The 24,069-nt window shown below is 53.4% G+C and overlaps 2 protein-coding genes across 4 annotated transcripts in view; one reads left to right on the top strand and one right to left on the bottom strand.

Moving 5' to 3' along the window:
- The first annotated feature begins 346 nt into the window (after positions 1–346).
- Positions 347–5,773, top strand: SOD3 (superoxide dismutase 3). Of its 2 annotated transcripts, XM_038533564.1 has the most exons (3): positions 445–579; positions 3,409–3,495; positions 3,921–5,773. In XM_038533564.1, exons 2-3 carry the CDS (start codon positions 3,479–3,481, stop codon positions 4,708–4,710), a joined length of 807 nt encoding a protein of 268 aa, XP_038389492.1. In that variant the 5' UTR covers positions 445–579; positions 3,409–3,478; the 3' UTR covers positions 4,711–5,773. The 2 variants fall into 2 exon arrangements, with proteins under 2 accessions (XP_038389491.1, XP_038389492.1); XM_038533563.1 differs by lacking the exon at positions 3,409–3,495 and having other exon boundaries at positions 347–579.
- A 5,645-nt stretch (positions 5,774–11,418) lies between these two features.
- CCDC149 (coiled-coil domain containing 149) overlaps positions 11,419–24,069 on the bottom strand; it is a 102,659-nt gene continuing 90,008 nt past the window's right edge. For both annotated transcript variants that reach the window (XM_038533561.1, XM_038533562.1), the window contains one exon: positions 11,419–14,093. In XM_038533561.1, coding sequence (XP_038389489.1) covers positions 13,714–14,093 — 380 coding nt within the window. In that variant the 3' untranslated portion in view covers positions 11,419–13,713. The remainder of the gene's footprint in view (positions 14,094–24,069) is intronic.

Raw genomic sequence — 24,069 nt, 5'->3', positions numbered from 1 at the left:
GTGGCCACTACCCACCTGCCTCTCACCTCTCAAAGGGGGAGGGATGGAGTCAATACTCCATCAGCTCCAGGGGAAAACATCGGGGAGTTGCCAGCCCGTTTCCTCCTTAGCAGCATCCAGCCACAGTAAGTCAAAGGCTGAGGACATCAGGGAAGAGCAAGGGGCCTCTCAAGAAAGCGACCATTGTGCACCTCTCCAAAAAGGCTATTTCCTGCCTACTTCTTACCATACCCCCCTCCCCCCCGCCCTGCATGCTGAAGGTCACTGGCTGCGTCTGCACAAACCAGTGAAGTCACAAGAAGGAAAACTTGGCTGGGAACCGGGGGCTGGGGAGGGCGGAGGTGGAGACAGACGGGGGTGGAGTCGGGGGAGGAGGTGGCCAGGCCGGTCTGCGACAGGGGACCCTCCCAGAGTCGGCCCAATGGCCTGCCTTCCCTGCAGTGACAGTGACCGTGACCCGCTCCGGGGGGCTGGCTTGCCCGCACGCCCACAAACAGCCCAGCCTAAGGAGTCAGCCCGCATTCCTGGCTGCTGCTCCCTACTGCTCAGAAGGAAAGCTCTCTCGGAAGAGCTGGGAAGGTGGGTGCCAAGTTGAGGTTCCTTTCCTTCTTCTCAGAGGGTGCTTCTGATGAGTTTGAAACTGGGGCGGGGCATCTGGCCTCTGCTTGGGAAAGTACTTGATTATCATCTTTTCGAGAGGGACACACTGATGGACAGAACCTGGCTGCTCTGAGGGGGACGAGTGGGGAGGAGGGGGAAGGGAGGCCTCGGGGGACAAAGGAGCTGCTGTCCTTTGCACCTGCCAAGGCCAGTCCCAGCGGACTTTAGTGTTTTGGGAAAATCTGGAGTGAGGAGGGCTGCCTCTCTGGATGTTGCAAGCCTTGGGTGGGCAAGAGCCACCCGCTTAGGGGAGGGGGAGGGCCCGGCAGGCTCAGGCTCACATCCAGGGCTCCTTCCAGGGGGTGAGCCAAGGGTTAGGAACACAGGGCAGGTGTCAGAAGGGCCATGGTCTTCCCAGATCCAGACCCAGGAAGGAGGCACAGGCCTCGTGGCTTCCTCTGTGCTGTTTCTCCGATAACTGTCTCTCCCAGGCAGGTGGTGGGGTCCCCCAAACCACATGGTCATTCCCAGCTCCATGGGGGGGGGCACTGTGCACATGCCAGGTGGGTGGGCCTCACGCGGACTGGCCTCCGGGAGGCAGAAGTCAAGGCTTGGAGCCAAGGAGTCAGGGCTCGCTTGGGGCTGCGGGCAAAGTTTTTCTCCTAAGGAGAAAGATTCTCCTTAAGATGTGAAGTATTCCCCAAGCATTCCTGAAAGAGAAGGTTTCACGGACACACCCTAAGCAATCTGTTTTTGCTCCGTTTTTAAGGAAGAGCTTTCCAATTGGCAGAGCCCTCCTGCAAGGCAGGACTGCTGGCGGGAGGGGGAGGCGGGGATGATGAGGATGATGGAGAGCTTGCGGCTGAGGCCTGGGAGGGTCCCCCGCTCCCGACACCCGCTCCCTGGGGCCCCAGGGCGGTAACCCCGTACCAGGCCACGTCTGAGGTGCTGGTACCCTGGACATCGCTTCCTGGGCTTCTCCGACCTTCCTGCCACTCCTTCTTGGATCCCTTCCTGGGCACCTCCCGCTCCCAGCGGATCGCCCTGAAAGTCCTATCAGCAGTTTCACTCTGGGTGCTAAGGGCTGCCAAACACTGGGGACTTTCGACCTACCAGGCCCTGTGCCACGTGCCTTCAACTCGAGAGCCGTTCAGTGTAGCGCCTGGACCACGCACACGTTTCAGTCCTGCTGTCGGCTACTTACTGAATACACCTTGGGCAAGGCATTTGCTTCTCTGTAGCTCAGTTTCCTACTCTTTGGAACGGGGATCACAGGGTTCTCGCCTACCCCACAGGGCTCAGGTGACACTCCTGTGGCCTGCCACACATAAAGCGCTTTGGGGCGTGCCCGACTCGGGTTCACTACAGCAGTTACCCTGCAACTCTGCACGAGACCCTTAGAGAGTGAGTGGCAGAGTCAGGCTTCACATAGGCAGCTTCAGAATCCATCCTTTAAAAAAAAAAAAAAGATTATATTTATTTAGTCATGAGAGTCCTAGAGACAGAGGCAGGGACACAGGTAGAGGGGCTCCCTGCAGGGAGTCTGATGCAGGGCTCGATCCTGGGACCCGGGATCCTGCCCTAGGCCAAAGGCAGACGCTCAACCACTGAGCCACCTGGGCATCCCCAAATCCATCCTCTTAATGGCCATACTAGACTGCCTTCCTGTATGGTTCCAGAAGGAGTAAATACTCCACCCTGGAGTTTGCTTTGAAAATGGTACCTGCCTTTGCAATTGCGGTGGACCCGCACACCAGTTCTGCGGGGGAAGCACTGGTCCAAGAGGACGGACTTAAAAACAGGAAGTCAGTCTGACATATAGCATCTCATTTGACCCTCACCGTGATCCTTGGTGACATTACCTAATTTTACGGGGAGCTGAGACAGAGTCAGTCCCTTCCCCTACAATCTTGCAATTAGCAGACGCTGGGATTAGGATTGGAATCTGTGTCTGACCCCAAAACCCTGGCTGAGTCCCAGAGTCTTTGATGGGAGCTTTAAAGTCGTAAGAACTCATGCCCACGGAGTCGGAATCTCTTGGGCGAGGCTTGCCCATGTGACTCTCAGGAACCAGAATCCAACATGCAGTTGACACTGAAAACCCCTCCCAGCGACGCTGCCCCTTCCAGTGCCAGACCCATGTTTCCAAAGGGCTCCCAAACACCCACCTGGGCACTGACCCGCCTCTCGCTCCCTGTGGAGACGTGTCCCAAATCCATGCCCCCTCCGTCACTGCCGCCTCCACCTTGAAGACCTCCGTCAGTTCCCGTCTGGGTGGCTGTAACCAGGCAACTCCTGTCCCTCTGGCCATCTCCGTTTTTTTCCTCCTCCGTGTCTCCATCTCTCCCTGGGCTATTCCCACCCCTTCTCCCTCGTCCCCCAAAGACCAGCCCACATCCTTCCTCGTGCCACGTTTCTCTCATCGCCCTCTGCTTTAACATTTTCCCGAGCACTAGAGCCGTCCTCCAGCTCCCCTGACCCCACAGCTAATATCCACACTCCTCAAACCTAGGCCCTCAGCCCTTAGCTCTTTAAGTTCCCTCCTCCCTGGCCCCACAGGCCATGCAGCCACACAAAATTTCCCCTCACGCCCTTTCACAGGCTGCGAACCATGTCATGCTGTGCCTCCTCCCAGAAACGGGCTTCCAACCTGGCTCGGCTCAAAAGCCGCTTGCCCTAAGAGATCAAGTTCGGGCGTCATCTCCTTCGGGAAGCCTTCCTGGAGTTCCCCCTCCCCGGGGGGCGGGTGGGGTGGGCACTCCTCCTCGGCCCTTCCCCAGCACTAGACTCGCCCATCTTCAATCACAGGATGGCGTTAGAATGACGTGATGACATGTCCGTCCGTCGGCCAGTCCCTCATTCAACAATCCCATATTAAATGTCGCCTGCAGCCAGGTGCGGGCCCAGGTGCTGGGGGGTGATGAGTAAAACGGGAGTTTCTGTCTTGCAGTGTATTGCGGGTGGGCAGGGAAGGGGGCATGAGGCGCTCGGGAGCGCGGGCACCGCTGGAGCCGCAAAGCCCAGGGAGGCGCGTGCAGCAGGTGTCAGAGGGTCACTAAGGGAGGGCGCCTAGCGGGAGGGGCAGGGGCTGCGGCGGGCGGCCAGGGGAGGGAGGCCCTGACTGCCCTCCGCGTGCGCTCCGCGTGCCCTCCGCGTGCCCTCCCCGTGCCCGTGCTGGAGCAGGGCTGGAGGAGCGCCGTCGTGAGCCACGGGATGCCCGAGGGCGCAGGCGGGAGGGCACGCGGGGCCCGGAAGCCCCTGGGCGGGGCGGGGCGGGGTCTCAGGCTCGCTCTGCCCCCCCGCCCCCGGGGTGCCCGCAGGTGCCCGCCCCCGGCCATGCTGGCGCCCGCGCTGCTCTGCGCCCACCTGCTGCTGGCAGCCCCCGCCTCGCGCGCCTGGCCCGGCGCCGCCCCGGACGAGCCCGAGCCCCAGCCCCAGCCCCAGCCCGAGCCCGGCCCCGGCGCGGTGGCGGCGCAGCTCAGCGACATGCACGACAAAGTGACGGCCATCTGGCAGCAGCTGACGCAGCGCGCGGCCGAGCCGGGGGCCCCGGGCTCCGCGCTGCACGCCGCCTGCCGGGTGCAGCCGTCCGCCTCGCTGGACCCCGCGCAGCCGCGCGTGAGCGGCCTCGTGCTGTTCCGCCAGCCCGCGCCCGGCGCCCCGCTCGAGGCCTTCTTCCACCTGGACGGCTTCCCGGCCGAGCGCAACGGCTCCCGCCGCGCCATCCACGTGCACCGCTTCGGCGACCTGAGCCCGGGCTGCGAGGCCGCGGGGCCGCACTACAACCCGCGCGCCGCGCCGCACCCGCACCACCCCGGCGACTTCGGCAACTTCGCGGTGCGCGACGGCCGCGTCCGGAAGCACCGCGGCGGCCTGGCCGCCTCCCTCGCCGGCCCGCACTCCATCGTGGGCCGCGCCGTCGTGGTGCACGCGGGCGAGGACGACCTGGGCCGCGGCGGCGACCCCGCCAGCCTGGACCACGGCAACGCGGGCCGCCGCCTGGCCTGCTGCGTCGTCGGCGTGTGCGGGCCGCTGCCCTGGGCGCGCGCGGCGCGGGAGCACGCGGAGCGCAGGAAGCGGCGGCGGGACAGCGACTGCCAGGCGGCCTGAGCGCCGGCCCCCGGCCCCCACCCCGCGGATGCGGCGGGTGGGGAGCCCCCCGGAGGCCCCGACGCCCCTCCCCGCGCGCGCACCCTCGGACCTGCGCCCCCGCCCCACCTCGACCCCCTTCCTCTGCCCCGGGAGACCCCGACGCCCCTCGCGGCGCGCGCACCCTTGGACCTGCAAGGCCCCCGCCCCACCTCGACCCCCTCCCTCTGCCCTCTGCAGGCCCCGACACCCCTCCCTGCGCCCCAGGACCTGCATCCCCCATCCACCTGCCTCCAGCCCCTCCCTCTGTCCCCGGAGGCCCTGAGGCCCCTCCCCTCGCGCACACCCTCGGACCTGCACCCCCTGCCCCACCTCGACCCCCTTCCTCTGCCCCGGGAGGCCCCGACGACCCTCGCGGCGCGCGCACCCTCGGACCTGCACCCCCCGCCCCACCTCGACCCCCTCCCTCTGCCCCCTGCAGGCCCCGACACCCCTCCCTGCGCCCCAGGACCTGCATCCCCCCTCCACCTGCCTCCAGCCCCTCCCTCTGCCCCCGGGGGCCCCCTCTCGCCATCTGAGGTCTCCCCGAAAATCCCTCCCCGCTGAGGCCCCCAACCACGTACGCAGACACCGCCGCCTGCATCCGGAAGGCAGCCCCCCGCCCTCCGAGACACTCATCCTGAGCTCTGAGGACCCCAGGACCTAGTGATGTGACCCATCTGCCCGCCCAGACACCCCTCCCTGCCCGCCCCACCCCGAGGTCCCTTCTTACCCTGACACCCCTCTCGTTATTCCAGGAGCCCTGAAATCCCACTTTGCCCTAAGGATTCGGTCCCTGCCACCCCTTAGACTCCTTCGAGGGGTCCTGAGACCCCTCGTGAGGTTACCTAGCCCCCCGTGCCCCCGACAGACCCACCACTCTCATACACGGTGCCAGCACCCGCTGCCTGCAGTCAGGCGCCCCTGCCCGGTGTCCTCAGCTGCCCCTCGCCCGCGGCCCCCCCCACAGAGCTGCTCCTTGGGGGGGGGGTGCTGTTTGAGAGTCTTTGTGTTGCACATTAAAACTCAACAATTTAGACCTGCACTGAGGCCTTGGTTATTTATTTGATTTGTTAGAGGCTCTGCTCCCGGGCTCAGCTGCTACTTGGAAATAGCAAAGGTACTTCCCAAGTCCCTGCAGGATTTGTCCTTATGACCCTCCCTCCAAGTCTGTTGGCCACAGCATTCAGTCTCTGGTTGTCATTCCTTCCGTGTGGATCCCAAGATAGAAGGCACCAGGATCACGCAGGAAAGGGGAAGAAAAAATACGGCTTTCTGGGCTGGAATCCAAAGGGAAAGATGGACATCTATTTGCAACAAGCTTCCTGGTGATTCTGGGGCTGGAGCCACTGGCCTGGCACACAGCTACCGCCGCCTCACTGGGCCTTGTGTCTCCTCTCATGTGCCTCTGAGTGCAGCCTCAGATCTGTTCCCCAGATGGTGGCGAGCGCCCGGTGAAGCAGCCGAGTGGGCAGTTTACAGGGAGGTGGCATTGCTATCTGAAGTGGCTGGCCTTCTCCACGACCAGGACAAGGACAATGCTCTTCTTCTTCACTTCTTGACACAAAGGCGGTTGGAATGGTGGAGCCCAGTGGCAGGCTGATTTTGAATAAGACTTGGATGTTCAGCTTCTCTTTTTGAAAATTAGAATCTATACAGAGACTAGATCAGAAAGGGTATCCACCTTCATTTATTTTATTTAAAAAAAATTATTTGAGAGAGAGAGAGAGAGAGCAAGCAGGGGGAGGAGCAGAGGGAGAAGGAGAGACTCTCAAGCGGACTCCACACTAAGCGTGGAGCCTGATGCAGGGCTGATCCCAGGGCCCTAAGATTATGACCTGAGCCAAAATCAGGAGTCAGTGGCTTAACCGACTGAGCCACCCAGGCGCCCCTATCCATCTTCATTTATTGAATAAAAGCACTCAGAATAACTTTCTAACCTCCTTGGGTAAACCCATTTTCTAGCTGCAGCTTTTCCACCCTGCTCACTCAGAGGCAGCTTCCATTGCTCCCAGACTCTCAAGGCAGTGAGTCAAATGGAGCCTTGGCCAGCACCCCATCCCCAGTGGTTTTTTTTACTTCTTACTAGGACTAACTTGTTAATTAAAAGTCTTTCCTCGAACCCCAGTTGACACCCGGAGAGAAAGGTTTTTGCCTGATGACTTTGCCCCACCGAGTGGTTCTCACTGGTTTGAAGTACTAACTTGAACGGGGCAGATGAGCACGAAAGGGGAGCCAGCAAATGGAGTCTTTAAATATCCCCACCTCAACAGATGTGTGTCCCTAACCCTACAATTAAAAGCTGTGAAAACGAGGAATCAGGTAGAGCCCACCATGGAGAGGCACAAAAACCCCCTCTTGACTCTGCTGCCCCAGTGATGGGTTACTTCAGGGTCATCAAAGGAGGTTTGGACTTATTTTTAGGCGGAAATGGGTGCTTCTGACGGTCCATTTGAGCTATCTCAAAATGTCAGACTGAGCAGCCTATAAACAACAGAAATTTCTTTCTCATAGCTCGAAAGTCCAAGATCATGGCATCGACACAGTCGGTCCCATAGAGCTGTCTTTGGGATCCACAGCCAGTGCTGTTCACTGTATCCTCTCATGCAGGAAGGGGTTAGGGATCTCTCTGGAGCCTCTTTTGCAAGGCTCCCCCGTCATGACTTTGGGACCTCCCTAAGGTGACATGCCCTGTTACCATCACCTTTGAGGGCTAGGATTTCAGAGTATGAATTTGGGGGAGGGACACAAACTTTCACATCATAGCACCTTCTATTCTTAGTTTCTCTCTTCACTACCCTTGCCCCACCCCCAAGATTAAAGAGATACCCTAGCGGACCCATCCCATTTCCTTTCTGTCCATTAAGGGGAATTGGATTGACAAACTGTTCCATGGGGCTCCAGAGACGAAAAAACAAAGATAGGAAATAATAGAAGGGTGAACTACAGTTCACCGTAGAGGCAGAGGTATGCATCTAGCAGGGTGGTTGACAGCTCAGTAGGCCTCAAGTAGGAAGGCCTGTTTGGAAGCCCAGCCCCGCCACCCTCAGAAGCTGTGTGACCTGAGTAAGTCACTTCACCCCTCTGGGCTTGGCTTTTCTCATCTGTAAAAGAAGATCATCATATTGTCGTGAGGCTTAAACCAAGCGTTATCTACGAGAGCTATATAGCGTAGCATGAAGACCTAGGTGTCTAATAAATGTCTAATGGACAGCAACGGCTAAGGTCGGAAAAATAGTTACCTACTAAGGCATTGGACTACCTTGTGAGGTAATGAGTGTCCTGCAACTAGAAGGATTCAAGTAAAGGAAAGGTTGCTTCCACTTCGGTTTGTAAGAAAGTTTCCGCATCCGTGAAGAGGCTGGCTGGGATGAACTCTGATCCCAGCTTTGGGGGGGTGCAGGGGCGGAGGCAGGGGGCGGGAGCGAGTTCTGAGACCAAGGAAGACTGCGAGCCAGCGATACAGGCAGGCATCTGGTTTTGGGCACAGAACCTGATGTGTGCCACCCAACCCGCCCACTGGACCCCACTTGGCCCTTGGAGGCTATTTTTACCCCTCTCATCTTACAGATCTGTTTTGTTAATCTCCTTATATTCGCTGTTTTGACTTCCCAGCCAGCTTGCTAATCAGTTTGCCTGTTTGACTCACAGGGTTTGCATTTGTCACTGAGACTTAAACACACACTTGTTTTGATTTCTTTTTGTAAAATTAGAAGCGTTTGATGTAATGACTCTACCTAGACACAGCTGGTAAAGTGAGAATAATGCTCAAGTTTGCACAGTTTAAACACAATGTAGACAATAATTAGAAATGCTATCTTTAGATGTTTAGGATAAGCTTTTTCTCAGAATTGCAGTGAGTTTTTTTCCGAGTGGGGCTTTTCAGTGCGTATATATACAGAAACACTAAAAACGTAAGAAAATAGAGCAAATCAGTGAGTGCTTTGGTCAACTTGAAAGACTGCAGGAAATAAACCAACTGATTTTAGATCTGGCATTTTTGACTGAATGCATAAAATCTTTACATTCTCCATAATTTTCATGACTGCCGTATGATCTAATAATTTTAGGTGACAGATTGCGACTGATAAGTTGTTACAGTATGCTAGAAGGAACAGCCTACATTGTGGGCCTGCAGTGAGGGTAGAGAGAGAAGATGGTGCAAATAATAATCACCATTTATACCAGGTAATCAAAAAAGATATAGTACATGATGTTTGTAGAATCCAGTAACATAGGGTCTGCAAATGATAGAAGTTACTTCTTTCCTTAAATATAACTACAAGATAGCAGCTGGTTTGTGGCTTTTTTTTTTTTAAGCCAATTGTTTTAAATTTCATAGGCTACCACTGGCCTCGGCTAAGATCCAAAATATATTCCTGGGCTCACGTAGATTCCAGAACGTCAAACTTGTCAGTATTGTACAAACTTTCCCTATTAGAAAAAAAAAAAATTCCCCTCAGTCGAGAGGGGCTGTGCAATGTAAGGCAGCACATCTGTATCTATCATTTTAAATTGCCTTCATGCTGTATCAACTTGCTTTGTTTTGTTTTGGGGAGCAATCATAACATCGAGAGACAGGTCCTTCTTATTTTTTCTGCTTTTCATTTCTAATTAGATTCACTACTGAGCTCTCTATTGCATCTCTGATTTTCAAATTTTTCCCTGTTCAAAAAGACATCTGGAAAAAAAAAGGAAATATGTTAAAGTAGTGGGTTAAGGGTGTGGGGGGTTCTTTTTTGATATCCTAACTGAGGGTTCTTTTGGCTTTTTGACATCTTAACTGAGCTGTGTCATGGTACCCTCGGTATTTATTAAGGACAGAGATTTTTTTTCCAAATGGAGGCTTCCAGAATGAAAGCAGAGGGCAGAGGGAGTAGGTACTCAAAGAGAGGACTTTTTTTTTTTTTAAATAATTTATTTACTTGAGAGAGAGAGAGAGAACAAGCAGGGAGAGGGAGCAGGAGCCACCCCGCTGGGCAGGGAGACCAATGCGGGGCTCCATCCCAGGACCCCGAGATCATGAGCTGAGCTGAAGGCAGATGCTTAATCGATTGAGCCACCCACACTCCCTCAGAGGGGCCTTTTTCAAAGAGAAGTTAGGACACCACGCTGACCAAAGGGCTGCAGAAAAGCGACAGAGTGAGGAGAAGCCCCAGTTTTTGGAGGAGCAGAAAACCAAGAGGGGCGAGGGCCTGCTGTAATTTTAAGGAAACACGGTAATACCAACCAGCTGGTAGCTGGTCTTTGAAATTCCCTGAAGACAGAATGAACCTTTTGTGTCCCATGGTGAATGGGGGTGTGAATGCCCCCGTGGGCCTCACTTCGGATGTCCAAAGATTCACCCAATGCCCCAGTGACTCATGCCAGAACCCATCTTAAGACCTCCTCGTCGCGATGGTGGTGTGTGCCGGGGACCGAGGGCCCAAGAGGAACGATGATGGGAAAATGCACTTAGTTTGAGATTGCCAGGTGGAGCAGCTCCAGCCGGGGCTGAGCTGGGTGCCACCGGGGGCCTCCGACTAGCTCGGTGAGCGAAGCTTCTGGAGTAGCTGGTGGAGCTGCAAGGGGGAGACGAAGGCGGGCAGAGGGGGCATGGAAAGAGGCGTTAGGCGTGAGAAGTGCCCGGTTTAAAACAGCCACTGCATTTCCAGGGGCCTTAATTAAAAGAACGACACACGCTCATATGTAAAAATCCACACCTAGAGGCTCTCCGGTACCGAGCGGTCACGGGAAATGCAGGATGTGCAAACAAGCTTTCATTAAGAGACCTGTCGGCTCCGTTTCATTTATCCAGACTCCTCTGCAATCTGCCAGCAACTGAGCTGGAAAAATAGTGCAAGGACAGACACACTTGAAGAGGCGGACAAAGGTGGGAACGTCCCAGCGACAAAACAGAGCAGATGATAAAGCAGCCAGGGAAGCGCGGAGATGGGACGGCATTGTGCTTCACCAACACCCAACTGCCGCCCTCCCCCCCAACTCCAGACTCTCAGGAGCACAATATTCTGGCCCTTTTAAGGGAAGAAAATGAAACAAAAGCAGATGTGGGGTTCAGGGACAGTGCTCCTGGGGGCCCATGCACACCTAGTCTCGACTTGCCCCTACTGTTGCTCGACACCTGATTTTGTTTTGGCATTCACGCTTTTAGGGTCTGCATGTCCCGTTCACATGGTGATCCTGAGGAACCCACCCCCTTCTCAGTAATTCCATCTCCCTCACCAGGGGCTGGTTTAGACAGAGGCGTGTGGTAATTCTGGCCAATGACATGTGACAAGAACTAGGTTTCTTGCTCTTACATGCATGCACGCACACATGCATGCACCGACATGGGGGAGAAACTTCCTTCTTGCCTTTGGACACGAATGCGAGAACAGGTGATTGATGCTGGAGCTGTGGCAGCCCTCTTGGCAGCTTGGGGGAGTAGCTGACACCGAGGCAGGCAGATGGAAACCCAGATCCTTGATGACTTTGCGAATAAACCAGCCCCGGGATATCCTGCTTCTGAAGTTCCTGTTATGCAACAGAATTCATTTCCCTATTGTTTAAGTTTCTTCAAGTGTGAATTGTAGCTGAGGGTACTCAGACTGATGCAAGGTTACCCGGTGGAAGCGGGGCGGGGGGGGGGGGGGAGAGAGAATGCTGTGCACTTTCACGAGGACTCTCAGAAAGACAAAAAACAGCCAGAAGTGATTGCCGAAACTCCCTTTAATGTCTGTGGAACAGAGGAGCCGCGTTGGGCTGGAACGGCAGGGGCGCGACAGTGTCACACGGGCATATGGGGCATTGTCAAGGTTACACATGTGAACAGGGTCAACTCATTGGCTCCAACTCCATCTAGTGACACAAAACCCTCCCAGGCAGACTGCACACACAGTTCGGGTTATCAGTCCCTCTGCCCCCCTCCCCACCCTGATCCCCACCCTTTCTGGGACTCACAGTAGTTTCCCTGCCCGTGATGGAATGTGATGGAGTTTACTATAAGCACTGCTTTCCAGCAGGTGATTGAATGGGCCCTAAAGATGTGCACCTGGCCGACTGTGTGTCAAAACCAGAGCTTCCGTGGGGAGAGATTTTTCTTTTTATTATTATTGTATTAAATCTGGCTGTGATTTCCTTTGGTGGCTCTGGCGTACGATGCAGCAGTGCTGAACATTTGCAGATAGTTAAGGCCTAGTGCCGCAGGAAAATTATTTCTGTGGCTGCTGGCCTGTGCAAGCTCTGCAGCTGCAGAAGCCACCTCCCCGGAGAGGAAGCGGAGGGGGCGGGTCTAGGGGGCAGGGAGATGCTGAAGCGCAGGGGGATGAGTGGGGCATCGGGGCCTGACGGGCAGGGGCAGGTGGTGCGTCCAGGAGCAACAGCGCCCCGCCTCGGACATGCCCCTATTCCACTATTGGGGTGACCTCTGCTGAGTGGTAGGAAGGCAGCTGGAGGCCCACCCAGGCCCCAAACTGGACCTTCTTGTCTACACTCTGCTCGCCTTCACGGTGAGACAGCACAAAATCCGACAGAGCTCCTTCTCCGCTGGCAGAGTCACGCCAGAGGTGACACATGGCGAACTGGCCGCCCCCGGGCAGGGTGCTCACCTGGGATCACAAGCCTGCCGTGAACATCTGTTTCGGATGAATTTTCATCTTGCCCACCCCGGGAGCCTCTCTTTTTCCTGCAGGAGAGCCTCTCAAAGGAGCGATTCTGGTTCTTGGGGGGCGGGGGTGGGGTGTATTGAGCTTTGGGATCTTGTATCAGGCCTTTCTGGGGGTAACGAACTGAGGTGAGCTCAAAGAAAGGTCTATTGTTTGACGAGCCCTCAATTTTCTGTAGCTCCAGATGCTGCCTAGAAGAGCTAACTTTATCTGGAAGGAAAGGACCAGGAGGTTGGACATCCCCTCCTCCCCACCCTTGATTCTTGGTTCCCCAGTCCCCTGAAACAGGCTGTAATGAAGTTACTTTGTTTTCCTCTGTCTTTCCACTATCGGGCCACTTGCTCTGTGTCTTGTCTCTAAGATCCCAATACCTGGTGGCAAGGGGGGGGGGGCAGCCCTAACACCGTGTGGAGGCGCGGAGGGTTTCACGCAGCACAAGAAACTGGATTGGCCCTAAGCAGCGATTTCTGTTTATCTCGTCCCAACCCCACATGGCCAGAAAACCCTACAGGCCAGAGAACCCTATATGCATCACAGGTTAAATGCAGAGAAGCAGCATTCCCAGGTTGTGGCTCTTATCTCAGAAACAAAAAAATCAAAATACCTTCGGAGTCCCCCTCCTCCCGTCTTCTCCCTCCCATCACTCCAGGTGGATTAATCCTCCAGAATTACAGGCCGGAGAAGTCAGCTCTAGCAGTCAGCAAACAGGTCTCCACGGGGACAGTGGATTTCAATCCGGAAACCCAACCTTCTGAGCCCGCGTAAGCCCCTGCGCACCTGCCAGTCGGTGCCAGGACAGACAGGGCCGCGGGCGGGGTGCCCAGGACACCCACGCTGGGAGGTCCCCCTGGGCCCCGACATGAGGAGGCAGAGCCGAGGGCCCTCTGGACCCATTATGCTCGGTGACACCTTTCTCTCCGGCCGCCTAACCGTCACAAAGACGGGGACCTGATGAAAAACCGCATCCGTTTCTAGCTCTTCCCATAATTTTGATCGACAACATTAAACGCTAATAGAAAAACATCTTATCTCTAATAAAACTAACGCTGGCGGGGAGACGGATCCGAAACCCAGCCGTGTGGCCGCCGCGACTCCGGGCCTGGCCGTGTCCACGGCGGGGCGTCTCCCCCAGAAAGAGAGGACCCCGAGGAGCCTGAGGACCCGCATTTAATAAATCAGACTGTGCCGGCACCGTCAGGATATTCAGGGTGCCGCAGGGCCCGCGCCTCCTGTTGCTCGCAGACAGGGGGGACGGGTCTCAGGAGAGCGGCTCCCCCGGGCTGCTCTGAGGCTTCCCGCGCCCCCCGCGCCCCGGTGTGTCACCCCGCGGAGCCCTCGCCCCTCAGGTTTGCAGGGCGCTCCTGCCCGCGCCGCCGCCCCCGGGGGGCTCCTTGCTGTCCCCCGGGGCCGAGGCTCCGGCTGCTGCCCGGCTGGACTCAAAGGAGCCCGGGCGAGATTTGGGGGCGTCCCCCCTGCAGGCCATCTGGTGCCTCCGGGCCACCCCGGGGCTCGCTCGGCTGAGCCCTTCTGGTTCCAGCGCTGTCTGTGCCTCTGTCATTGTCGTGATTTCCCCCGCCAGCCTGTTGGTCCCTTCTTCCTTGGAGGCCACCGAGGGGTCGCACCGGTCCCCGTGGCTCTGGCTCGCCGGGGCGCGGACGGCCGGCCTGCCCGCATCCTCCGGGGCGCCCCGGCTTTCATCGTCCTCAGGCTTCGGATCCTCCCCTGAAACAGAGCCGGACGGCGTCAGACCTCTGGCCTCACCTGTCTCTCCTCCCGACCTCGGGCCCACGTCACGGGGGCTCGGAGGCGGGCAAGGCCGCTGCGGGGATCGGGGACCCGGGGTAACAGAGGAAGCAGCCACCCCGGCGACTGCAGGGTCACCGGCGGAGGGAAGGGGAGCGGAGGCCGTGGTCCGCAGCCACCCCTTCCCCGGCACCCGCCCGTCTCCTGCTTCGCCCCCAGCCGAGCCTCCTCGGGAAGCATCTCAATTGCAGACACAGGTTCTGCAGATCCCGCGGCTCAGCAAAGACCTGGGATGTTTAGTAACGAAAGGAGGTGCTGGTGGCCTTCTGGGTGGGAGAGGGAGAGAACAGTGCGGGAGGGATTTAGGGTCCTCCGTCCTCCCATTCGCCAACAGCACCTCATCCTTTGATGCAGACTGCGGATGCTTCTTTGGTTTCTTTTTAAATTCTTTAAAAAAGATTTTATTTATGTATTTACTCATGAGACACAGAGAGAGGGGTAGAGACACAGGCAGAGGGAGAAGCAGGCTCCCTGCAAGGAGCCCGATGTGGGACTCGATCTCAGGACCCCAGGATCACGCCCTGAGCCGAAGCCAGATGCTCAACCACTGGGCCCCCCAGGTGCCTCTCTTCAGTTTCAGTAAGTGCTATATGCAAAAGAAATGCTCAGCTCCCCACCCTTCCTAATGAAATTGTTCTGCCCAAACCTTTTCTCTAAATATCAGAAATTTTCAGGGTACCTGGGTGGCTCAGTTGGTTAAGCCTCTGGCTTTGGCTCAGGTCATGGACCCAGGGTCCTGGGATCGAGTTCTGCACCAGACTCCTCACTCAGCAGGGAGTCTGCTTCCCCCTCTGCCTTTCCACCCTGCTCGTGATCTCTCTCTCTCTCTCTCTCAAATAAATAAAATGTTTAAAAAAAATAAGAAAAAATTTCCGAGCCCGACTAGACTGGCAGGGGATGGGAGGGAACGGGGTCCCGAGAACCTGGTGTGTAGCCCCATCCTCCTCCTCACTACCCTGTGATCAGGAGAACTTGTCTGGCCTCCTTTCCTCAGACACAAAACGAGGGGCAGGACTCTCCGATGTCCCTTCCAGACCTAAGCAGCGGTGGCTCTGCAGGCCTGAGCCACACTTTGGCTGCCACCTCCCAGCACCTGGTCGTGTGCATTCAATGCCAGGCTCTGAGGTTCCCAGAGGTCAAGGTTTTCTTAGTCTTCAGGCCAAACAGGGGTGAGATGCATAGAAGAGTCTCATGGGGCTGATTTCAGGGGAAGGAGTCTGGGGAACACTTCTGGGTACCCCCAATGGGACCTGGCAGGCCTCGGATACACGGGGATGCTTTCAGGCTGGCAGCTGGGACTCGGGGAAGCTGAGGGAGAGCTCAGGATGGTGAGAAATCGCTGACCCGTTCTGACCATCATCTGCCTGCCTGGGACCTTTCCCCGGAGCCTCGCTGCTTCCAGGATCCATTTTCATTCCTTTCACGTAGATCTCCACCCGCAGCCTCATTACCTACGGTTCTCTCATGTCTGTGTGTCCTTCCATGCAGTCTGTGCTATCTTGCAGTCTCTGCAGGCACCTAGGGGCCCCCCTCCCTAAAGTGAATCATGCCAGCTGATGCGGTTTAGTGCTTTTCTGTGCCAGGCTCGGTGCTCAGCATTTTACATGTTTATCTTATTCCAGAATGTAAGCAGTGGGGTGGGGGGTGGGGGGCTCACCTGACTTGTTCATAGTGCTTGGCATATTCTAAGCATTCAAGAATGTCGATAAAAAGTTCCTCACTTTCCTTTTTTGGATAACATACATAAAAGTGTGCCCATCGTTAAGTCTACCCCTCACTGAATTTGCGCACTGGGGACACACCCATGGAACCAGCAACCAGGACAAGGGGCGAAATATCACCAACCCCCTACAGCCACTTCCCAGTCTCCTCCCCTAGGTTCCTTCCCAGCTGCTCTACTGCCAAGAGTGACCACTAGCCTGCACGAGACACCAAAAGATGAGTTTTGCACGGTCCTTGGAGTCGGTGCACGAGGACCGTACTGTATATCCTGGTTCGCGTCTGTGTCGCTCTAGGTGTATGAGATTGATCTATGTTACTGTCTGCGGAGTTGGTTCATTTGAATGCACCACAGTGTTCAACAAATATTTAAGCACCGAACGAAAACAAGCGGTCCGCAAGGAAATACAAATGGAGGGCAAACATGAGAAACGACGACATCGAGCTAACTAAAGATACCGAAATTGCAAAGAGATGCAATTTTTCATCTACTGGACTGGAAAAATTAAAAGGTTTGCTAAAGCTCAGTGTTGCTGAGGATGTGGGGAAACAGGTACGATCATACATTACAGAGGAGAATACAAATGAGCAAAACGCTGGGACAGGGCATGTAGGCAGCCTCTGTCGCAATCCTAACGACGTTTACCCTTTGAATCAGCGTTTTCATGATTAGGAATCTACCTGTGGATGTTGGCCCAAATATTTCAAGATATACGTACCTAGATGCTCACTATGGCATCGTGGTTTTATTTTTGTTTTTTTAAGATTTATTTATTTATTCATTTGAGAGAGAGACAGAGAGAGAGGAGGGAGGAGCAGAGGGAGAGAATCTTCAAGCAGACTCCCCACTGAGTGCGGAGCCCAACTCAGGGCTCGATCTCACCACCCACGAGATCACGACCTGAGGCAAAACCAAGAGTCGGATGCTTAACTGACAGCGCCACCCAGGTGCCCCAGGACATTACTTTTTTTGTAGCAGAAACCTAGAGAGAATCTGAGTGCCCCTCAGATTCTGTTTATATTCGCAGAGTCGTAAAAATTTTTTTGGTGGTGTACACTAAAACTTGTAAGTTGTGTCTAGGGGGCAAGCTGAGGGTCAGGACAGAAAACAAGCGTGGACGAAGACTTTAAATTTAATTTTATATCTTTCTGTGTCATTTACATTTCACTCATTCATTCATTCATTCATTCCTTTATTTATTTATTTATTTATTTATTTATTTATTTATTTATTTATTTATTTATGTAGGCTCCACGCTGAGCACGGAGCTGAATGCAGAGCTTGAACTCAAGACCGTGAGATTAACACCTGAGCTGAGATCAAGAGTCGGATGTGTAGCCAGTTGAGCCACCCATTTGCCCCTCTGTGTCATTTATGTTTTAAACATGTGCTTGTGGGATGCCTGAGTGGCTCCGTGGTTGAGTGTCTGCCTTTAGCCCAGGGTGTGACCCCGGGGTCCTGGGATGGAGTCCTGCATCGGGGTCCCCGAAGGGAGCCTGCTTCTTGCTCTGCCTACGTCTCTGCCTCTGTCTCTCATGAATAAATAAAAATCTTTAAAAAAATAAACATGTGCTTGTATTATTAATTTAAAAAGGTAAGATATGCAACCCGCAAGATTTTATCACCAGTTACGGTCTCGGCTTTCCTTTTCCGCACTACGCTGTAGACCTACGAGCCTACATCCACGGCTTCCGTTGCCCGGCGCTGATTCACAGCTCAGATCCTTCCATCTGGGCTGCGTCCTTCCTACCAGCCAGCGCTGTCACCACATCCAACGCTCCACTCCGTGCCCTCCTGTCTCCTCTGTAGCATGTTTCTAAGGGCTACATCCACCTCTCGAGCTTCTCTCCCTTTTGTTCCCCAAACACTGTATCCTTCTGTTTCTCCCTCAACCTAGCTCGGTAAGGATGCTGTAGTCATTTCCCATAGCTGCTGGAACAAATTACCATGGATTCAGCAGCTTCAAAGAACACGCATTTATTCTCTTATGGTTCTGGAGGTCAGAGGTCCAAAATGGCTTTCGCTGGGCCAGCACCAAAGCCACAAGCCCTTGGAGGCTCTAGAGGGAAGATGTGTTCCCTGCCTCTTCAGCTTCTAGTGGCTGCCAGCGCTCCGTGGCTTGCAACAGCATCCCTCCAACCATCCCTGCCGCGTGGTCACACTGCCTTCTCTCTTCTGTGTCTGCCAAATCTCCGTCTGCCTCCCTCTTACAAGGAGGCGTAGGAGTCCATTTAGGACCCAGCTGGCTAATCCGGAATAATCTCTCCAGCTAATCCAGAATAATCTTCTGTCTCAAAGTAAATCAATCATGCCGGCACGTACTTTCACCCATCAAAGGCCACATTTACAGGTTTCAGGGATTAGGACCTGAGATCTTTAGGGGCCATTATTTAGCCTACTCTGGATGCCTCCTGGGTTCCAGATCTCCGTCTGGCCCCTCAGAGTGGGCCCCCCTCAGCCATGTGCCGTGCGTTTCCCTTGTCTTCATTCACTCTCACTCCCTGGCCGTCTCATGACCTCAATTCGGCCCCCAAATCTGTGTCTGTGTCTCTGACCCCTTTCTGCCGGCGATGCACCTCCGGGTTTCTGGCTGCCAACTGGATTCCCCGACCTGGATGATCTGGAAACCTCCTCCCCCTTCAGCCTTCCCCAGTAGGTGTCCTGGGGCCTGCCATGCCAGGACTGGGTTCATGGCGATTTGGGCTTCACACCTTGTATTACTGTTCTCTCTTTTCCTACCCATCAACCGCCGGGTAGTACTTATGCCCCCTGGGCCATGAATCGAAAGCAACCTCTCCACCACCCAAATTTGAACGTGGAAACCCCAAACCTGAAAGTGATGGTATTAGGAGGTGTGGCCTCTGGGAGGTGATTCAGTTTAAATGTACTCATGACGGTGAAGGCCCCATCATGGGATTAGTGCCCTTTAGAAGGGGAAGAGACAGCAGAGTTCTTGTTCTCTCCCTCTGTCTCTCTCTGTCTCTCTGTCTCTCTCTCTGCCGCTGAGGACACAGCACATGGTTGTCGGCAAGTCCGGTAGAGAGGACCCTCACCAGACACTGAACCTGCCAGCAGCACCCTGATCTTGGACTTCCCAGCCTCTAGAACTGCGGGAAATAAATATCTGCTGTTCACGAGGCTCCCCTGATAGTCTCTTGTTAGAGGCGCCTCGGCTGATGAAGACACTCACGGCTTCTTGCACCTGCCTCTTCCTCTCCTTTCTCAAGGCACACCCTCCCCGGTCACGGCTGGATTTCTAAGGCCTCTCCATATAAGTCACGAGGTGCATTTCCCCAAAATCTCAGCTGGATTTGACTTAACACCACCTCAGCCAATGGACAGGTGAGCATTCAGAAAGCAAGTGCAAACCACTCCTGATGGTTCATAAACCTACACCCTGGCGGGCGACAGCAATGTGGTGACTAGTTGTAGGATCTGTAAGAATTTTTGAGGATTATTTATACCATTTAGAAAGGCTCGGCATTTAAAAGTGTGTAAGGCTAATTACTTGCAGCCTAAAAAGTCGCTCAGATCTAAAAAGTTTGAATTAAAAGGCAGCCTAGGATTTCTACACGTGACAATATTATTCTACGCGTGTTCCATTTTAACTGTGCAGATGGTGCATAAAGGTATCTGTTAGTAAGAACAGTGTGTGTTTTGAGCATCGATTTATTTAATTAAGTGACTGCATGTGGTCGTGAGGCTTTATTAACCTAATCAAGCATTTACAAGTGCTGAACCCCAGAGTTAAAAACTCTGAGAAACTCCAGAAGAAATGAAATGTTAGTGAGCTTCGATGCACCGTTAGGCCTGAAATGGGACTGAGATGAAGGGATGCAGGAAAGGGTGGTGGGAGACGGAAGTGGTGGGTCCGATGCTTGGCACACTGGAATCACAGGGGGCGGGAGGGGCGACTCAACCTTGACCACTGTCCCCACACCCCGGGCCCCACACCTCTGGTCCTTCTGGTACAAATTTGCCTCCTCCGTTCCAAAAAAAAAAGCCATTTTCTTTCTCTTTAGCCTTTTCAACGTCCACAGACAAAGCCCCAGGGACAGAAGTTTGACCAGGTCTACTGTATCCTGTCTCCCGCCTGCTGTAGTGACGGGCAGCGGCGTCTTACTGTCCCAGGAGCTCACTGACTTTGGGAACTTTCCTGTACCTGAAACTGACGCCGTTGCTCGTATTACAGTGAAACCCACGAACATACAAATGTGCAAGTGACGCGAGCCTTGATTTTTTTTTTTTTTTTTTTTTTAGAAAATAACCAGATCGGTTCAGCCAGAATAATGTACGTTCATTCCTAATGGGTTTCTTTGCTTCTCGTCTCCCCGCCCCCCCCCCGCCCCCGCTCTGATCCAAAAGGCCTGGGGAGGGACCTCGCCTAAAACTTTGCCACTGCAAGTGGGGTCCGCAAAGAATGGTGGCACCGCGGCCTGGGAGCTTGTTAGACATGTAGGATCTCAGGCCCTGCCCCACACCTCCTGGTTCAGAGCCCGCATTTTTTTATTTAATATTTTAATTTATTTATTCATGAGAGACACAGAGAGAGAGGCAGAGACACAGGCAGAGAGAGAAGCAGGCTCCATGCAGGGAGCCCAATGCGGGACTCGATCCAGGATCCTGGGGTCACACCCTGAACCAAAGGCAGATGCTCAACCACTGAGCCACCCAGGCGCCCCCAGAATCTGCACTTTAACGAGGTTCCAGGCGATCTGGGTGCACATTATAGCGTAAGAAGCATCAAGAGCTTTACGCACAAATCTATTTGTGTAGTCACTAATCTGTCTGAGCTCCTGGCCTGACATTCTAGGCCTTGAATGACTCAACCTCCGTCTACCTTTCTACTGACACCCCAACTCCTGCCCTTGTAGCCCCACACTCCCCCCAGCCCTGCCCCCTGGGCCTCTGCCTGCGTGGATGATGCCGCGGTGTCGCCTCCGTCATGCAGGCAGGTGGCTGGCTCCATCGCCACCTCCGCTCCAAAGCCCGTGGGATTCAATCTGGGCAGATGTCATCTCTACAGCACCCTAATCTCCACAAAGCCACGTCTAGACCTCCGGGGGAACCCTGTGGTACCTTTTTACTCTTTCACCCCTTTAGTTGTTACTTAGGTGTACTTGGCTTATAAAGATCACCTGGAGTACAAGACCTTACCTGTACCTTACCAGTTTTTATTTTGTATTTATTGTTATTTTTTTCCCCATCAGTTTTTAAGCTCTGTCAATGTTCTATATATAGTGGGGACTCAATAAATAGCTTATTAAATGCTCAGGCCTGCAGACATATATATGAATGCGTGAACAAACGAATGTATCAGATATGGAGATGCCACACGTACATAAATGAAAGCAGCCCTTGAACGTATGGTATTTGTTCGAGGCTGTATTTGGCTTGTGACCCGAAGAAGTTCTTACAATGGCACTTTCGGGAAAAAAAAAAAAAAAAGACTTCTAACTCACACATTTAGCTACATCCGGGGCAGCTCAGGAAAGCAGTAACATAATTTTCATACTAACAAAAGAAAATTTTTATGGTGGTTGTACAGGGGCTATGGGAAACACGAAGTCAAAATGAGCAAGTTTCCAACCAAGGAGCAAGAATGGGTAAATTACGGTCCTTTCTGCAGTTAAATTTTTCACCAACGTGAGATGAATAAACTCCTTCTAGAAATTACTCTTATGAAATTACTTCTTCCAGGACACTTAATAGTATATTCCGGTGCCCCTGAAAAATTAATTAACCTTACCTGTAACAACCTAACCCCTAAACCATTTGCGCTGTTTTTACTGTGGGTCAGGTTAATCTTCTCTACCTTAATTTACATCTAAGGAAGGGTGGTCTAAATTACACCGGGGCCTTTTTGTCGCTGGTACTTTGCCTTGTGCCATTTCTTTAGATGACATTCTGCTCATGTCCAAACGCATGAATCTTTTTTAAAATGGCAAACCTCTGAGATTACCAGGGAGAACTTTTCAACCTTTTTTGGGGGTTGGAGGGAGGGTAGCAACACTGCTGCCATCCTTAGAGGTCAAAATACAGCTGCAAAGCAGGAGGTGGACAAGGCCATAATTCTATTGTTTGGTCCTATCGGGAAATTTTTTTTTTTTCCTGAGGAAGTCTGGATTTTCAGAGCCTCGTGACCATAAAGATAGAGGGGCTAGGCTCCATCCAGGATTAGATTACGGGTCAACAGCAAGATTTATCAATCCTCTCCACCCTTTCGTTATCTGAAAGATATCTAAAAAGTACACCCAAGTCATTTTCAGGAGACAAAGAAAAGTTACTGAAAATGCCACAGCTGTTGATCTGTATAACTAGGGCCTTTGCTACTTGCTGGGGGAACAAAAATCTTCCTTTAACTCTGTGATTCTGTTAACTCTTAAGCTGCGAGAGTTCTGGTTTTCCTTCGAGAACGGACACATAGTGTTGCCATTTCCATTAAAGAAGGATTTTTGAGCTAGCTCCGCCTGGGGAAATATTATTAGAAAATCATTGTAATTATCCTGTGCTGTTTTAGCAAACAGAATTAGCGTCATTAATACTTATTAATAACAAAACACATATCAATAATGAGGAGGCAATCAACTGATATAAATGCTTTATGACACAAATAGTACAGAACAAAAAAATATTCTTCTCTAAAAGATGAAGAAAAAAGTAGCTCTTTGCAGAAAGACTGTTAGTCTCCCAAAAATGTGTCACCCTCCCACATTGGCCCAAAGGGGACATTCATCTTCTTTTGTTAACTGATCTCCGATGGGCTTTGTCCTCCCAAGTGGGAGCTTCTTTCACTTGGAATTAATCAGAGATGCGGCGGTGATGAGACCATCCCAGACGCTGACAGCCGCTACATAAATGCTTCCTTATTCCCACCCGCACTGGTGAAGGACAGGCCTGGAACAATGAGAGCTAATGATGGAACTCTGGAAGCTATCATTTTGAATCAGGCCATTACTTATGCTACCCTTGTGAAAATCAAGCCCGGCTCATGTTGCATTTCAGTTTAGCAGGCCTGGGCCCACCCAGGGGCTCCGCAAGCTCAGAGCAGACAGAGGGCTTCAGATCTCTAGGCGGACATCGGGTGCTGGCACGGGATGACCATCGGCCAAGGCACACTCCAGACTGCACGGTGGGCCGTGGTGTGTTACAGGCCAGACTTGCAAACAGCCACGTGCTGCTGGCTGGAAAGAGCCGCCTTGCCTTCTGGCCAGTGTGAAAGCCACCCGAGTCAGGGGCACTCTCTCTAAGAATTCTCCTTGCATACGCTTGGGGATCCTCTCTGTTGAAATCCTAGACCTGTCCTATTCTTACCATTCTATGCACTATTATGAGTGATTGAGACAAGCTTCAAAACATAGCTGTGCAGATGCACGAGTGAGCCTTGCCGAGCCCAGCTCAGATTAGCAGAACTGCTCGCCTGAACCAAAGACTCCTGATAAATAATACATGGTAGCTGCTTCCAGTTCTACATGTTGGGGTGGTTTGTTACACAGTGGTAGCAACGGATTCGACTACTTAGTACAGTTTGATAAAAGCACAGTTTTTAGGTCAGAAAATCATCAGGTTAGAAAGACAGGGCAGCCCAGGTGGCAGGGTTACAATGTTAAGAGGAAGACAATTGGGGGCCACTAGAGATTTCTAAGCAGGGTACAGACATGTTGGAGAGCAGTTCTCCAGAAGCTTTATCCTACAGAAGCAGAGGGAAGACGGGAATGAAGTAGGGAGAGTCTAGAAGACAGGGAAATTGGGACTGAATTCCTGTTGAGGAAAGCAAGAGGGTTAAGCCAAAGCCAGAGGTGGTAGGAATGGAGGTGTGAGAAACTCTGAAGAAAGAGTGGCCCCAGACCAGATGTGGATGGGGAAGGAAAGTTGACAGTGGTCAATGGTGACTCCAGATGTAGCTGGGTAGCTGGGGGAGTGACGAAAAAGGGAGGAAATGTGGAGAGTTGGTGACGTCATACTTGAGAAGTCCAAAGAATATTTAGGTGGTAAAGTTTGCACTTTAGGAAATAAGAGGCTGAAAGTCTGCAGATGGTACCTAGTGGGGGGGAAATATTTTGAGAATATTTTCATAGAGGTGATGGTTGCAGGCGTGACTCAGAGCAAGAGAAAATGGAGAAAAAATATAGAAATCAAGGAAAGAACCTTGGCACCTGCATGCTGGATATATTA

This window comes from Canis lupus, chromosome 3, assembly GCF_011100685.1.
Source record: "Canis lupus familiaris isolate Mischka breed German Shepherd chromosome 3, alternate assembly UU_Cfam_GSD_1.0, whole genome shotgun sequence".
Taxonomy (NCBI): domain Eukaryota; kingdom Metazoa; phylum Chordata; class Mammalia; order Carnivora; family Canidae; genus Canis; species Canis lupus.
This window is presented reverse-complemented; position numbering and strand designations above follow the sequence as displayed.

Coding starts and splice junctions, on each gene's coding strand:
- SOD3 (XM_038533563.1), top strand. CDS start 422: ATGGCCTGCCTTCCCTGCAGTGACAGTGACCGTGACCCGCTCCGGGGG. Junction 580..3,920: donor CTCTCGGAAGAGCTGGGAAG/GTGGGTGCCAAG, acceptor GGGTGCCCGCAG/GTGCCCGCCCCCGGCCATGC.